General features: G+C 49.2%; 1 protein-coding gene across 1 annotated transcript in view; it reads left to right on the forward strand.

The window, feature by feature from the left end:
* Positions 1 to 5103: 5103 nt before the first annotated feature.
* The window catches only part of TWIST2 (twist family bHLH transcription factor 2), a 35360-nt gene continuing 24308 nt past the window's right edge, over positions 5104 to 16155 (forward strand). The window contains exon 1 of the mRNA XM_032190637.1: positions 5104 to 5842. Within this exon, the coding sequence (XP_032046528.1) occupies positions 5323 to 5805 (483 nt within the window). The 5' untranslated portion in view covers positions 5104 to 5322 and the 3' untranslated portion in view covers positions 5806 to 5842. The remainder of the gene's footprint in view (positions 5843 to 16155) is intronic.

Consider the following 16155-nt stretch of genomic DNA (forward strand, 5'->3'; position numbering starts at 1 on the left):
TTAGTGGTGGCCTTGGGTAAATGATCTAAAATAGAAATGTTATTTTTGGAATCACGATAGCTACTACTTTTTTATTCCCCCTAATGCTGGTTCTTCTTCTTTCTTTTTTTTTTTTTTTTTTTTTTTTTTTTTTTTTTTTTTTTTTTTTTTGCTTTACACTGTCATTAAAAATAGAATCCATAATTGCAATGCCAGTGCATTTTGGTTTCTTCCTGCAGAAGGACACACACTATCTTTCCAACTATATTGACACAAGAAATTGGACAGATTTCTAATCTTGCCAGCAATCAACAATCAGGCTCGAAACACTGCACCAGGCATTCAAGGCAGAACTGGATCTGGTCTAAATTATCCTTCTCCCGCTGACAATGGAGCTTGGACTACCAGGAGCTGTGATATGGCCCACTGATGCATCAGACCCCAATTCAAAGCATGCTGAATCCACTGAAGTTCCTTTTATATATATATACACATGTATATATATATATATTTCAGGGGTTGTTCACATCAGAAACTCGGTCTTTAATTGGCATATATATGTAGCTTTACACACCTACCTGTGTTCCACAGGAGCTGACACGTCTCAGATGCAGTGCTGTTTTCCAAGTCATGCTCGAGTGCTTTGCAGAGGCTGGGCCTTGGGTAGGAAAGCTGTGAATTACTGCACAGTTTAACAATCTGACGTGCTGTGATATTCCCTGAAAGTTATTTCTGATTGGCATCCATCTTACACTGTAGACTGTCTGCCCTGGCATTGTACACAGCAGATAAAGCAAGATTTATAATCTGAGAGAAAGAAACAGAAAAAGCAAGTGTTTGGGCAATGTAGGGTCTGCATACCCATATAACGAGTACACACACCTTTCCCAACATTTGGCTGTGGTCATTCTTGTGAGTATTGTGGGAGGAATGTGAGGGACAAATTATGCTTTTGAAAGCATTGCTCTTGAGGAAATCTGATGAGGGGAAATGGCCCTTGTGATTCACACGCGTGGTCAAAACTTGGTGGTAGCTGCCAGCCTCATAAAGGGATGGGGTCAGGGAGATGGACAAAGGGCCTGCAGGACTTTTTCAGGAAGTTCTTCCCCATGTTATTTTCTGTCACTCTCCTGAACAGGTCCGTATTTCCAGCTCCTCAAGCACAAAGTTGAGGAAGCCACCTAAGCTGCCCCAGCACCATCCTTGCCCACCAGAACCGTTCCTTTACCTCGGCTGCATTTACTGGCAGGGTCAGCAAGCAACCAGACTGCTGTCCCCTGCTCAGCTTCTCCTTCACTCTCGTATGCCTGCTGCTCTCAGGGTTTGCAGCCGAGAAAGCAGAAAGGAAGAGCGGGCACATCAGCTGGTAACAGTTCAGAAACAGATGTACATTCCTGCGCAAAACTCCGACGTTAGCATATCCAATTACTTTGAAACTGTGCTCTGCTCCCACTGTCTTATCCCTAAAGCCTTGCTCTCCTTCCCTTCTGCCTCTTATCTCTGTTGTTCACTCACTGGTCCTTTGCTTTTGATTATAAAGTTGTCACTGCTGGGTCTGTGCTTCAGGAAACATCCATCCTTGCAGCACACAGCCGAAGGAAACAAAAAACATGAAGGGGAATTGCAACGCCAGGCACGGCTGTCCTTACAAAGACAGCACAAGGAAGATGCATGCCCCAGGTCACATTTAGCACCCACCGCCCACGCACCAAGGAATTATCGCCTTTCTATGCCACACCAGAAGCAAGGGAAAGAATCAGCTTAAGAAGACCTGGCTGCAATAGAGGCCATTCAATTTGCAATTGGGGCATTTCTGAAGGGAGAAGAACCACTTGTCCCTAGCAGTGGTAGTGAGGAGGAGGAAGGCAGTGACCACGACAGCATCTTTCTTCTTTCAGTTTGCTCCAAAAACTTGTGTCCTTGGCAGCCCCCCAACAGTGAAGAGCTGAAAAAGCATGCTGAAATGCTATCCCCCCGGCCCCCAGGGCATCCAACCTTTCCTGGCTTCCCACTGGAAGCAGAGGGGAAGGACAGCAGGAGACAGAGATCCAGATCCTCTGCAGCACGAAAAGGGTGATTTGCTGGCCAGGCCCTGCTGGTGGTACAAAGGACCACAGCTTTTGTACGGAGAATAAGCAGTGCCCCTCCAGCCTATATCTTTATCTATAGTCTGGTCTATATTCCCTGTTCTCCTCTAACAATTAACTTTAGAAGCCCGAAACAGCAGCAGCAGCACTGTGGGTGTCACTCCTTTAAAACAGAACATTAAACTCCCACCAAAACTTGTCTATTTTTGACATTGCAGTTTCCATTTTGTCCCCTTTTTGCCGTGCCGTCCACCATCCTCCTGTACCAGAGGTACCTTTGTGCCACAGGGCCCACCACAAACCTCTCAAACTCCTTCTTCCTTCAGGAGAACCAGCTCACATTTCACCTGGCTCTGCACACACGTAGACCGTGCCTTTGGTCTGCTTCAAGGGAGTATATTTGCAGTATTGTCAACACCACACATAGCTCAAGTGCTGCTATGGGAATCGGTAGCCGTAAAGGGTACAGGCATACCCAGTAGCTCAGGAACAATGCTGGTTGGAGCTGGGCTTATAGGCTTTATAATTATGGCACAGCCTAGTTTCACCATTAATTTCCCATAATGAAGCCTGCTTGATACTAAAAAGCTTTGCGCATTTAGAGGTTGTGCACAGCAAGATCCCCCTTAGGGAGAAATCCTGCCTTGTTTTGTCATGCAAACAGTCCTTTGGGCTTGCTCACAGAAGCCAGGCAGGGGGCCGGGGCTGCTCACACAGTTATTTAATGCAGCCATGGTGCACGCAGGATGTGGAGGAACATTGGGAGCCCCGTGCCTGCTCCGTGCTGCGCAGCCTGGACAAGATTTGAGCTGGACTGGGGCTAAGCCACGTGGAGCTAAGCCCATGATGCCCAGGAGCTGCATGTACCCTGCTCTGCCTTCCCATGGCCGTGCTTACACGGGATGAGCTCAGTGGCTACCACAAAGACAAAATGGTTGCGTCAGATGAGAGGAGTGTGTTTTGGGATACAAGCCCCCAAAACCCTTCTGTCCCCTCCCTGGAACGACTGAGTCTCACCCCATGGGAGCACCTCAAGCCCCAGAACATCAAGCCCTGCCTCGGTGGTCACTGTGGGGCAAAAAAAAGACGCAAACTACGCATTGCACACACCTCAGCAGGGCAGCGGAGAGGAGAGGCAGCCACGGGTGGCTCTGCTTGCTCTCAGAGCTTGGCTCTGCTCCCCGTGCTCCTGGCACGCTCACACTCAGCCCTGAGCAGCCCTGTGCCCTCCCCAGGAAGCCTTTGCAGTCTCCGACAGTGCCTCTGGGCAGCACACACCGTGCACAGCCCCGCTGCCCTCCTGCTCACCACGCGGCTCCGCGGCGTTGCACTGGGAAGGGAAGGGAAACCTGCTTGCTTAGGAAGCCCTGCTTTTTGTGGCTGGAGGGAGGAGATGTCCCTCTGGTCTTCGGTGCAGGTTTCCCCAGCTTGTGCTGTGATATTTTCACTTACAAGGGGGGCTTTGCCCTCTGAGGTGCAGTTTGACCTCGGTGCCTCTGCACTGACAGCTCTTTGTCTCACTTACGGGACAGGCGAAGGGCTGTAGCTCGGGTTTAGATGTCTCTCGCCCTAACTCAGCTAAGGGCAGCATCTGATCACGGATCTCCAGGTCGCAGACACAGAGCAGTGACCAACCCTTGGCCCCGGTTGCATGCCCCAAACCCTTCTGGAAACCTGGCTTTGGGGTGCAAGCGGGAGGCACCCGTCCCATCCACCTCAGCAGGGTCTTAAATTGGATTAAAAATCTATTTGCAGAACTGCCTCGCTTTCCGACTTCTGTGCTGCACCTGAAAACCTTTCCTTTTGAAAGCAAACACAGGCTCTCCCCGGGGGCTGCCTGGGGAAGTCTTTCCACTATAAACATTACCTACCAGTAGTGGAGTCAGCCCCAGGCAAGCCAAAATTCCTTCTCCTACCAAAGAACACTTTCCAATCAAACCAGACATTATTTTTTCCATTAATGAGTGTTGATACCTACTGGAAAACTTTGCAAAGAAATGTACTCCAAACTAATTCTTCTGATACAACATCTACATTTTACGAGTTTCTTTTGTCTTTCACTTTTTTTAAAAATGTATTTTATTTTCCTGCTCCGTATTGAAAACATGATATTCGCTGCTCAGGAATGTGTCTGTTCCTGCAATCTGGGCTTTTGCTGAAATCAGAGGTTCAAATCCGAATTTTCTCTGCACGAGCTCCACGGAAGCGAGCAGAGTTTTCCCAAATTTTCTCCGGTGTGATGAAGAGAATAAAAGAGATCTGCTGACTTCTGTCTGATGTGTCAGAAACCTGAGGGCCCCTGCCACAGTTTCATATGCCTGGGGATCCCACGGTTTCAGCTGCTGGATAGACTGGAGGAAAAGACATCCTCTGATCCACATTGTCTCTCACTTCCCGAAAAGGGCTCCAAGGAGAGAAGTGGGGAGAAAAATGGGAGGCAGATGAGCTCTGGGGCACACTCTGTAGGGCTTTCCACAAGCTATCGCCCGCTTTGGGATGACCCCTGCTCTGTCTGGGAGGGTCTCTCTATGCCCCCCACCAGCAGTACCCTGCCAGCTGTCCCCAAACCTCCACTCAGTGCATCCCAGGGAGCTTCTGCCACACTGACATCACCCATGGGGTGGCCCTGGGGTGGCAGTGGGGGCATGCAGCGGGCTGCAAGGTCCCTGAAAAAGAGGGGCAGCAACCCCAGCTGGGGTGAGAGCGACACGCTCACTCTCTGCCTCACTGCATGCGGGAAGGGGGCACCCCAAAATCCCATGTGGGGACACAGGGGGGGCTCCGCCGGGGTCCCCATCCCAGCGTCACACTGTGCATCTCCTGGGGTGGGGGGTGGTGGTCGCGAGCTATCTTTTATTCGAGGTGCATTCCCAAGATTTTAGTTAAGTGTAACATAAAACTGTGAAAGTTTAGCAGGGGAAAAGCTTTCCTCCCACCGACCTGGCCGGCCAATCAGAAGGGAGCCCCGCACCTCCCTCACTTCTGACAACTATTTAGCAACTGAGCTCAGCTAAAGTTTCCAAAAAGTTAGAATAACTTCCTCTCTCCGAGACCTCAATTTTTTTGCACAACCCCGTCCTTGAAATAAGAGCCCTTCAAGCAACCTGGAAAACGTTTGGTCAGCAAAAAAAAAAAAAAAACCTCCTGTTTTTCCAAAGGATCTGTCTCAGGAATTTAAAGCACATTTAAGACACACACACTCACATAACATAAGGAGGGGGGGAAAGGCTCTTCCCCTCCCCTTCTTGCAGAAAGCATGGAAGAAAGCTCCAGTTCTCCTGTTTCCCCTGTGGATAGCTTGGGGACCAGTGAAGAGGAGCTGGAAAGGCAGCCAAAGAGATTTGGCAGGAAGAGAAGATACAGTAAGAAGTCCAGCGAAGATGGCAGCCCCAACCCAGGGAAGAGGGGGAAAAAGTCTAGTCCCAGCTCCCAATCCTATGAAGAACTGCAGAGCCAGAGGATCCTGGCCAATGTCAGAGAGAGGCAGAGGACTCAGTCGCTCAATGAAGCTTTTGCCGCCCTGAGGAAAATCATCCCCACGTTGCCCTCTGACAAACTCAGTAAAATCCAGACCCTCAAGCTCGCGGCGCGGTATATAGACTTCCTCTACCAGGTGCTACAGAGCGACGAGATGGACAGTAAGATGACGAGCTGCAGTTACGTGGCTCACGAGAGGCTGAGTTATGCCTTCTCAGTGTGGAGGATGGAGGGAGCGTGGTCCATGTCGGCCTCACACTAGCCACCGCCCGGCCGAGGCGAGCGCGGCTGCCGAAGGGGTAGGTACCGCTTTTCTTCTCGGGGCGCGGGACGGGGTGCACGCAGCAGAGGAAATGTAGAAAAAGAGAAAAAAATGAAAATAATTATTTAGATGTGCAGCATCTTTTATATTTTTGGAAAAAATAAATTGGCGTTGTGTTGCTCTGCAAGGACTGGGGAGCAGAAAGGGGATTGCAGGGACAAGGGAAGGGGGAACCGCCACAGGGTGAGATTTGCCAGAAAGCGCCTGCTTTGGGGAAGGGTTTTAAGAGGGGAAAAGGCGATCCGTAAAACAGGCTGACAAGGGGATCCGAAACAGCTGCCGCGCCACGCCGAGGGTGGCTGTGCCCAAAAAAAAAACAGGGCCAGGCGTGCAGCCCCCGGGGTGGCCGCATCCTCTCGGCGGAGAGGGAGCGGGGGGCCTGGGGGACCCCAGCAGGGTTCGGCTCACCCCGCTGCACCCCGCATTGGGTTTCTGCAAAAAGAAACGAGCAGCAGATGTCGGCTGCCCCCCGGGCCGTGGCCCCTTCCCCCTCCCTCAATAAAGGCAAACAAAGATAGAGGAGGCTTGGGTAAATTTTCGTCTGGTTTGGTTTCCCTTCCTCAAAGCGCCGGCAAAGCGAAGGTTGGCGTTAGGCTTTTATCGTAGTTTCTGATTTACTCTCGGCACTAAACCCTTCCTCATCATTTTCCATTGCCAGAAAGCTGCTTCCTCTTTACATTGCCTTTGTAATGTTTGGGGTGGGAGGGAGGAATAAACAGAAAGAAGGAAAAAAAAAAAAAAAAAAAAAAGAGCAGCTCTTAATAACACCCTCATCTCAAGCTAATTAAGCAGAGCAGCTCTGCGTTGTATCAGCCAGAGTTTGCGCAGGGCCGGTGGCTCCCCGGGGCTCGGTACATAAAGCAGAGCCCGCTAACCCTGCTCGCTGCTGCAGGACACAGTCAGCTCAAAAAGGGAATTTGCCCCCCGTAACGTGGTGCATGAAATAATTCCATCACTCGGAGAACCAGCTCCTTAAAGACGGGGAGACAGTTTGTCCCAGCCCATTGGCCAGGCTTGTTTGCGGAGGCAATTCCATCCTTGTTGTAGCAGTAATCAACGGCCCGTTTAAAAACCTTGATAGAGCCACGACATGTTATTTGAAAAAGCCAAGCAGCGCTCAGGCAGGGCTTACTGGTGGTGTAAAACGCAGACTTGAAACCATTTTAGAAACCACTTCAAGTAAATGCTTCCTTTGCGTCTTGAAGCTGTCTGCGTTTTGGTGCTGCAATTAAAGTTTGTCCACGCTCTCCTGGGGACCCCCCCAAAATGCCAAGCTGCTTGAAAATCAGTTACTCTACCCATTGCACGCTCTCAGGAAATAAAGGCTGTCTGCTGTTCAGTTTTGCTTAAATAGGTAACGCTGCTGTCGGGGGTTTTATGGCTATTACTAGTGTTGCTATTTTTTGCATTGCTGTGCCCTAATTTCAACTGTGAAAAGCCAAAGTCGAGTCACTTTCTAAAAGGGTAAACTCCCCGTTTGTAAGACTGAGTGCCTTTTCCCATGCTAATCTGGCTGAAAGAGCTACAGCAAATAGATTAACAAAACACACGCAAAACCCAGGCTTCTTGTCAAAAACAGATGTAAAATGTCCCAAACACATATTTCTTCAGCAGTTTAGATTGGCTGAATACTGAAGCGCTGGGATGGAACAATGCATTTATTCTGTTGTTTCCTAAGTGATGTGCTGCCATTAGCCAATGGTTTTTTAAAATCTGTTATCTAATATATACCCGTTCCCCTCTATCGCACAGTGCATTAGTGGCAAACCCTGCATATTTTTGCCCCCTTTTGAAATTCCTTGTCAGTGGAAATATTACTAACATCGCTCTGACAAGGCGGGCTTTGTGTGCGGATGCTCAGAGCTTATCCCTACATAAAAGAAATTGAGAGAGACATTTCGGGCTGCGTGAAAACCGATGACGTAGACCCAAATCCTGGCGTATTTTTGGTCTCCTTCGGAGCCAGTCGGCATTCAGCGCCTTCTCCGTAGCCAGCTCCCAGCCTGGCAGCGAGAGATAGCTCCTTTCTCAGTATTTGGGCACTCTGCAGAGGGATGTCCCCCTTCCTTCCCCGTGCAGCCCCGAGCCCCCCGGCTGTCCCGCTCGCCTCTGCTCTCAGCGTCCGGGTGTGCATGCACACGCGTGCGGTTGAACTGTTGAAAAAGTTGTTGACAAATGGCCTGGTGTGGTGTGGTGCGGTGTCAGATTCTATCATTTATGGCGACAAAAATTATGTCTGCCAGCAAAATAAAATAAAATATATCACAAGATCCTCCAGAAAACGCTCCAAAATGGGCAAATGTAGCCGGGCGGCATGGTGTGGGCTTCCACATGTGCCTGTCCCAGACAGAGGTGTTTTTATGCACAACAGGGGAGCTGGATGTGCAGCTTGTATGGCAATAAAATAAGTTGTAGGGAATGACTATGCGAATTTGGGATGCGCTCCTGCCTTTTCTAGGGAGCAGCGAGCGCAGCACCCGCCGGGTGAGCCCTCTCGGCCGGGACTGCCACAGCCGTCCTCCTGTCTGCATGGGTTTTGGGGAAAGTAGGCAAGGAAGGGTTTCCTCAGAGGGGTGGTGGTTCCTGCTCGGCCGGGAAAATCCAAGGAGTGCTTTGATTAGAAAATCAGAGCCTTGGGAACTGGTGAAATGCCACCTGGCCTTTGCGAATGGCAGCAGGTCACTGAGGCTTGCTCCTCTGGCCATGAGAGGTTTCCCTGTTCTGCTCACCATAATTACAGGCAGCTTACTCTGGTAGTTTTGAGAGAAACAGGCGCAGTTTTGCACCTCAATTAGTGCAGCAGGCAATCGGATGTTTCAGCAGGCATGCAAAGCTCGGGTCTTGCCGAGTCTTCATCCCCCTGACCCTCCGTCCTCACCATCAGCACCTGTGCCCCTTCCCCTTTGCAGCCACCTTTTCCTTTTTCCTTCAGAGAGCTCAAAGTGCTCTAAACCTCAAAAAAAAAAAAAAAAAAAAAAAAAAAAAAAAGGGAAATAAAACATATTTCCCCCTTATTCTGCCCGGTGGAAACAAGCCTGTCTGTGCAGGATGGCAGGGGTGGGATGGCAGGAGCATCAGCGGGGTGCGGAGCACACCCCCTCCCAAGCCCCTGTGTTGGCAGAGGGGCTCTGCCAGCAGCCTCCCTCTGCCCATTCTCACTCATGGGCTTGCCACGAGCCCGTCGCTGTCCCCAGGCTGCCACTTGCAGCAGCAGCACCTCTGCCAGTGGGTCTGCATTCGGGAACCCACGCGCGTTGTGCGTGTGCGATACGCAGCCCTCTCACCGCTGCTTCCTTAAGATTTCCAGGGCCGCTTCCAGGACAAAATGCTAGCATCCTATTTCATTTCATCCTTAAAGAAGCAAACAGATGTTATCTCTGCTGGCCCTGGGAACAAGCTAATTCTATAGTTTATGAGAGCAAGACAGTTAACTGGGGGTGCTGTGACACTGGAACTAAGCCCTTTTTGCCCCCAAAGCCCTGCTTTTTTATACGCATCCTTAGAAAATGTAAATATATTTCCTTGACAGGAAGGATTGTAAAGTTTGGTATTTACATTATTAGGTTTATAGCATTTTTTTTTTTTATCTTAGTGCATTTAAAAGCCCAGCAAAATGCATTTTGGATCTTCTGTTTACGTTCGTGTCTTTTCTTGGGAAAGAATAAATCTGTTAGACAGCGTACACCAAATGCATAGCAGTCAGCCAGAAAATGCTCAAATTCAGAGACCTTCGTAAAGAGAAGGGCAAGAAAAATTCTCCAGCGAGGCAGACAGACAAAGGCAAATCATGGACTATAAGCACATAAACTAATTAATGATTATCAAGAGTTAGAGACAGGCATGGTGGAGAGATGTGTAGGACTGAAACGGAAGGGGTGCTTCGAAGGGCAGTAAAAGCATGGTTTTTGCTTAATCCACTGGAGCCGGTGCTGTGGTAAAAGTCCTGTCGGGAGAGATGTGCATTGAAGGGTCATTAAGGGAACAGTAAAGGCATACATTTCAGCTAAGTAGACCTAATTTGTCTCCAAATTAGTCGTCCTCACACTAGTCATCGGTGCGGAGTAGCTCCAATTTTAAGAGCACGCAGGGCTTCAGCATTAAAACAAAGAGGCAGATTGCAGCGCTTTCTGAATACCTCCCTTCGCATTCCTGCCTTCAGCTCTCCTTGGGCATATTTCACAGAGTTATAGGTAGTGGTAATAAATTAGCCCTGAAGATCACTGCAGCTTCTTACAGAGCCGGGACAGATCCTGTAACCGCAGCTGAAATCTCTTTTGGGGACATTTCTTGTCACTCTTTCCCCCTAGCAATATAATTATTTTTATAGCTGCAGCTCTGAGAATCATTTCCATGTGGTTCAGCACGGCTTTGAAATCTCCAAGCCTGAAATCTCCAGAATTTATGTCTTGCTGCAAAACCGTAGGAATAGCCTGATGAGGCCATGAAACTTGTAAGGCAACGCCACCACAACCCAGAGCACAAAGCAAGCCCTACATGTAATCGGGGAATTACAGCTGCCGGGCGGGGGAAGCATGCATTTGGGGTAGCTTTTTCCCCCCCTCTCCATGCTTTACAGAAGATTAGGGAGAAAAAAGGCTGATCAATCATCATGAAAACACTCCGGGCCAGGTTCTCTGCTGGCTCCGAGCATCCTTGCTGCTTTTTGTAGCGGGCCATCCCATCAGACGTCTCAGTGGGTTGCTGTAAGTGACTTGGAGAGTGCTATACACCAGCCATGATTTACTTCTTAGGCAAATTTGGAAGCGAAGAAAAACAACAAATCCTCCAGCTGGATACTAGCAGCATCGTGCTAATTAACGATTAGTTCTCGAGAATTAAAACAGTAGAAATATTTGCTGGGGAGAAAGAAAAAAAAAAAAAAAAAGCACTAGGCACCCCAGCATTTAATTAGATTTGTAGCTGTAGAAGATGACCACTCAGCAGCAACAACTAATCATACACAAATAACAAATGAACTCAGCCAGCCAATAAATCAAGGCGCAGCAGCCCTTACCCTCATACCCAGCTCTGTAACCGTTTCCACACCAGCCCTGCGGCCGGACCCCGGGCACGGTGGTGGCTTCTCCTGGCACCGGAGGAACCCTAATTACGGTGCTTCATCACCAGCATGGCCCCGGCACTGCCCCACAGCAGGATCCCCGGTGCACGGAGAACTCTTTGCATGGGCAAAACTGTGCCACTGGGGCCAGCTTCTGCAATGCCCGTGTCTATCTCCCAGCGAAGGGAGCCAGCCCTGCCTTCCTAGCCCTGCTTCGGAGGGATTTCTGCACCAGGAGGACTATTGGGCTGAGTTAAGCAGTGAAAAAGCCCTTCTCCAGCAAGCTTCTCCTCGGCTGGGCTCTGCCCACATTCTCTCTGTGTGCAAGGTGGCATTAAAGCAGGGTCTCATCATGGGATAGCTCCTGAAATAGAGCACCTCCACTGATTTTTATTTTTTTTCCCCCACAATCCGTCACCCCAAGAGTCCAAGGCTTTCAGCATTTAGCAGTAAGGAGGATTTCTCTCCGGCAAGGCAAACCTCCGCCCTGATAAGATGTCGCACCACGGGATGACACCAGGTGAACGCAGACACGAGGGCTGGCCCCGCTGCAGGAGGGTGCGGATGAGACTCCTTCCAACAGGAAGGCTGCTGGCAATGGCTCCCATACAAACATTAACCAAGCAACAACAACTGTTAAGTCCTGCTGCTTAAAAAAGGTTTCAAAGGGGTTTAGGGCTAATATATCCCATAATTTTGGATTTTTTTTTTAATTTATTTTTTTGCTACTGCACTTCGGCAAACAACGACAGAAGCGGCACCTCGAAATTTGCAGACCATGTCCTGCGTGGCTTGCAAAAATGATCAGGCATCAAAACGAAAATAACCCCTCTGCAGTGCGCTATATGGTGAACTGGAAATGAGCAATCATCCTTCCTCTCCCTCCCTTTTCCTTCTCCTCCTGTCTTCTTCTCCTCTCCATCTTTTAACCACAGCTTGGAAAACAGAAAAAGAGGGGGGAAAAAAGAGACAGATGTCTACTGGTTCAGCTTGATATATATTCGCTGGAAGAGGTCCAGTAAGCCTGCGCTAGCTTTAATTGAATTCCTAATAAGATAGTTTTGCCTTGTTAACTGCCACCACCAAGAAGCAGCTTTACCATTTCCTTAAGAGACACCAGACCTGCCAAACACTTGCTTTCAAATGTATGAATTAGGTTTCGGATGAATTCAGCCATCAAAAACCCTCATGCGGTAATTTATGTGATTACGCCTTTGTTTTAAGCTGTTCGGGCCTCCCTTAAAAATCATGAATTCTTGCTCAAGTGTAAATACACCTAGTTGCTCAGAATTTGGGGGGTGAGAGGGAGGTAGGGAGTGGGTTTTGTGCGGGTCAGGGCTCCACCACCTTTCCTGCGCGGCGCAGGCAGCCCCGAACCTGAGGGAATTTCTGTGCCTGGTAAAGCGACTGAAATGCAGCCGAGACCCATGCCCAGATTAGCTCCTTACTAAAATTAATTTAGCAGAGGGCTCTCACACAACCACAAACACACGCATTTGAGACTGACTCCTGTGGCATGCTTTCTGCGTGTCGTGCAGAAGTCTACCCGCATAATATGGCTCATGAGGAGAAATTCCTGGCCAGGAGGGGCAGCTCAGAAAGTCGTGGGCATGTTAAGAAGAAAACAAAGGGCAGGCTCAAGAGAGAGGTGAGCAGGCGTACGCTTCCCAGCACATGATTTGCCATTAGAAGCAGCGTGGTTTGTCTTTAGTTATGCCTAGGGAGCGTGGTGGCACCCCGACGTCCCATGCTGTCCCCTTGTGGGGACCATGTGGGTGCCTGCCTGCCCCACAGTACCAAATTCCCATCCCGAGGGCACCCAGGACAGAGAAGAGAAAATATGGCTTTTGGTTGCTGATCCTTTCTGTATTTCATGGCTTTCCTGCATGGCCCCATCCCGCATTGCACTCGGGCGCCTGGGGCTGCTGCCTGCCCAGCGTGGAGCAGAGCGGGCTCGTGTCCTCCGCAAGGGCTGACCCTGTATGCAAACAGCACACCCTCCTACCAGCATCACTGTGGGCTCTTGGAGAAAAGCATTTGGGGCACAAATAGCCTGTTTGTTGAGTTTGAACGGGGAGAAAGAGCTTTGCAGAGTGTCTAAACGGAGTGCCTGTCCACTTGTCTCTATTGCATGCCAGCGCCGCGCGTGCTGAGCCCCGCTGACACCAACTCACATTCCTCAGGTGCGAGCTCCTATGAACCTGTAAGGCTTTCTTCACCCTACAATACAAGGGAAACACCACAGCCCACACTCCCCAGGAAGGCACTGGGATGTAAAACTACGTGACAGGTTTACGCAGGCCCGATAACAGCATCCTTAAAAAAAAAATAAAATAAAATAAAATACATATATATGTATATAATAGATTCATGTATACTTTTACACATTAGATAACATTGCTATTCTGCTAAGGAAATTTATTATTTCATCTGATGCGCTCAGGAAATTTCTGATCTAGCCGAGTCCATGTTGTTGTCTGTAACTGGGAGCACGATGCTGCAGGCATGACCCTGCAATCTCAAAGCTCTCTTCCAGCTCATTGGGGTTTTATGCCCTGAACAAGCAGATATTTTACAAGAGGTTTTTTCATCCTTTGCCACGAGAAGGGCTGTTTAATAGGTTCCTGTTACTACCAGCATTAAATAGTCTTTTTTTTTAATGCCATATATGTCTGAAACGTTCATTGTTGGAGCACAGCTGAGCATCTGCTTTCTAGCCACCTTCCCCATAGAGAAGAAATCGTTCTTAGGTTTTGGTGCAGAGAGGTGGTTCAGGTTTGGAACTGCAGTTTATAAGGATCTTTTCTCTCGGGGGCATCGTACCTTTCCAGTGATCCCCTTGGAAATGTTAACCACACAACCTAGAACTTCTTGTGATAACTTAATGTGCATGAAGTAGGAACTCTCCACGGGTTTATAAGTTTATCCAAGGGAAACCTGAAGCTGCGGGCACCACGGAAAGACCTCGTTGCCCTAGAACATAATTACAGGTGGCTCCTTCTCAGCCAATAAATGTCACTTCACTGCGGCGTGCCCAGAGAGCTGGAGATGCGGGGTAGCATTTTCAGCGGTGAATTTTCAATGGGACTTAGTTAATTTCAAAATTTTACTCTTAAGCCCCGTTATTTTTTAAAGCAGGCAATACTTTCACTTGTGGTGGGTGGCGAAAAGTAAATATTTTAAAGTGTCTCAGGAGCCTAAGGGAAGCTCTCCGAAATACTGACGTGGGTTTGAAAATTGTAGCCTCTTCTTAGCTGTGAATTCTGTCAGAATTAAAGAGAAACACCTGGCCGACAAATGACAATATTTTATTTTTCTGAAACCATTATTGTCCTGTTTTCTCCCAAAATTAGGAAGGCTTTTCACGCACACCACAAAATGCCTGAGCAGATCCTGACTACGTTTGTAAGATCTGCCCATTCATCCTTGCTCCTCCGAAAAATAAACCTCTCGTTCACAGCCCGTTCTGTGCTATTTCCTAACACCACAACTCCACCAGCCGTGCTAATCGGCGGCGGTGTATCTTTGCTCCCCAGTGCAATTTTTCCTTAATCCGTCATTTAAATGTTACTACACAAGTTTTCACATGTAGCTTTAGCAGCATTTGGCTGGCTGTATTATTATTATTAGGAATGCAAAACCTCTTTTTAGGTAGAAAACCCATAGGCTGCCCCTGGAATAACTCTTGCACCGCACTGATCCGTCTGCCTTGCAGCTCTTTATTTATTTCAGGCACATCCTTAAAATCTCACACACAGCCAAAATATTTCAAAATGAGGGGTTTCTTGGTTGTTTCAGCAGCTTCAACCTGACAAACGAGCACGGGGACCTTTGGAGGAGCACCTCAGCACAAGCTTGCCTGCTGCACATTGTCAAAGGCCCCCTTTCCCCTGTCCCCCCAGCATGTGGCAGCAGGACAGAAGCCACCCCAAATCGGTCTCTTTCCCCCAGGCAGGGATGTGGCACCACCAGGGTGCAGGAGCCGTCAGAGAGGGCTGAGAGGCAGATGAGGCTGCTCCGCCGATTTCCATTTTCTTAGGAAACTAAGATTATTATTTTTTTTAATTTAAAAAAATAAAAAAAAAAAAAAAAGGAAGAAAAATGGTATTTGGCAGCAAGCGAAGGGTGGGGATCCCTGCCAAGGCCTGGACAGCTGTACCTTCTTCCCTAGCAAGTTGTGCGATCAGCGAGGGCTGTGCTGGAAGCCAAGAGGAGTTACCATAGCTGCCACATTGCATTTTGCTGATCCTCCCTCTGGGAGACACCTTAAAGAAACAAACCCACCCTAACAGCTACGCGAGCGCTCGCGCCTCACCATGCATCAGAGGAAAACTATGGGTGACCTCTCAGACGTGCTGCTTTGTTTTTTTCTTTTCTATTTTATTTTTTTTCCTTCCCCCAATATCCAGCGATCCAGGGCAGGTTTCTGATCCAAGGAAGAGGGGACAGGGGAGGAGGAGAGTAGTTTATACAAAAAGTTTTTCCGTTTTCTGCAGCTTCGCTCACGCTCGGCTCGCACACAAAAACACAACGTGCCTTCCTGCAACTTCCCGACGGCTCAAAATAACCCGGGAGATTGTGCAAAAGCCCCGGAGCGCAGCTCTGCAGTGAGGGCCGGTCTGCCCGTAGCAGGCAGCTGCTTGCTTCCACTGCAAGTCTCATTTTCCTCGAACACCTCTCCAGCAGAAACTTCCAAGAGGCTTTGCCCTCGGGAAGGGGTGATGGGACACCAGGTGCCCGATTTGTTGCACAAACACAACGATGTCCAAACATATCGAGATGCTCTCCATACCCTGCCAGCCCCCCGACAGCAGCTTCCCATGCTCAGGGGGGTCTGTTTGATCAAAATTTGGTGAGGAGCACAGCTGTGTGCTCCTGGTCCCTTGCTGACTCAGCATCTGCTGGCACTAGAGGGCAGGATGGGTTAGAGGCTGCATGCAGGGCACGCATCTCACCTCTCTCCCCCTGCCAGCAGCGTGCACAGGGCAGGAGCTACCTCCCTGCACTAAGCAAGGAGAACACGAATTTTGCAGCCAGCATGTGCTGCAGCAGGACAAGTCTCCTGGCTTCTCCAGCTTTTTTGAGTCAGGACATGGAATGGCAGAAGATGCACACCTACCACGCTGCAATCACAGCTGTTTGCTGCTTTCCCAGCCGTGCAATTCAAGGTGAAACATTTTGTCTTGCAAGGGGATGCTCTGAGCAGTATCGGCTGGCGCTGTGTGGCAGCT

Source organism: Aythya fuligula, chromosome 6, assembly GCF_009819795.1.
Source record: "Aythya fuligula isolate bAytFul2 chromosome 6, bAytFul2.pri, whole genome shotgun sequence".
In the NCBI taxonomy this organism is placed as follows: domain Eukaryota; kingdom Metazoa; phylum Chordata; class Aves; order Anseriformes; family Anatidae; genus Aythya; species Aythya fuligula.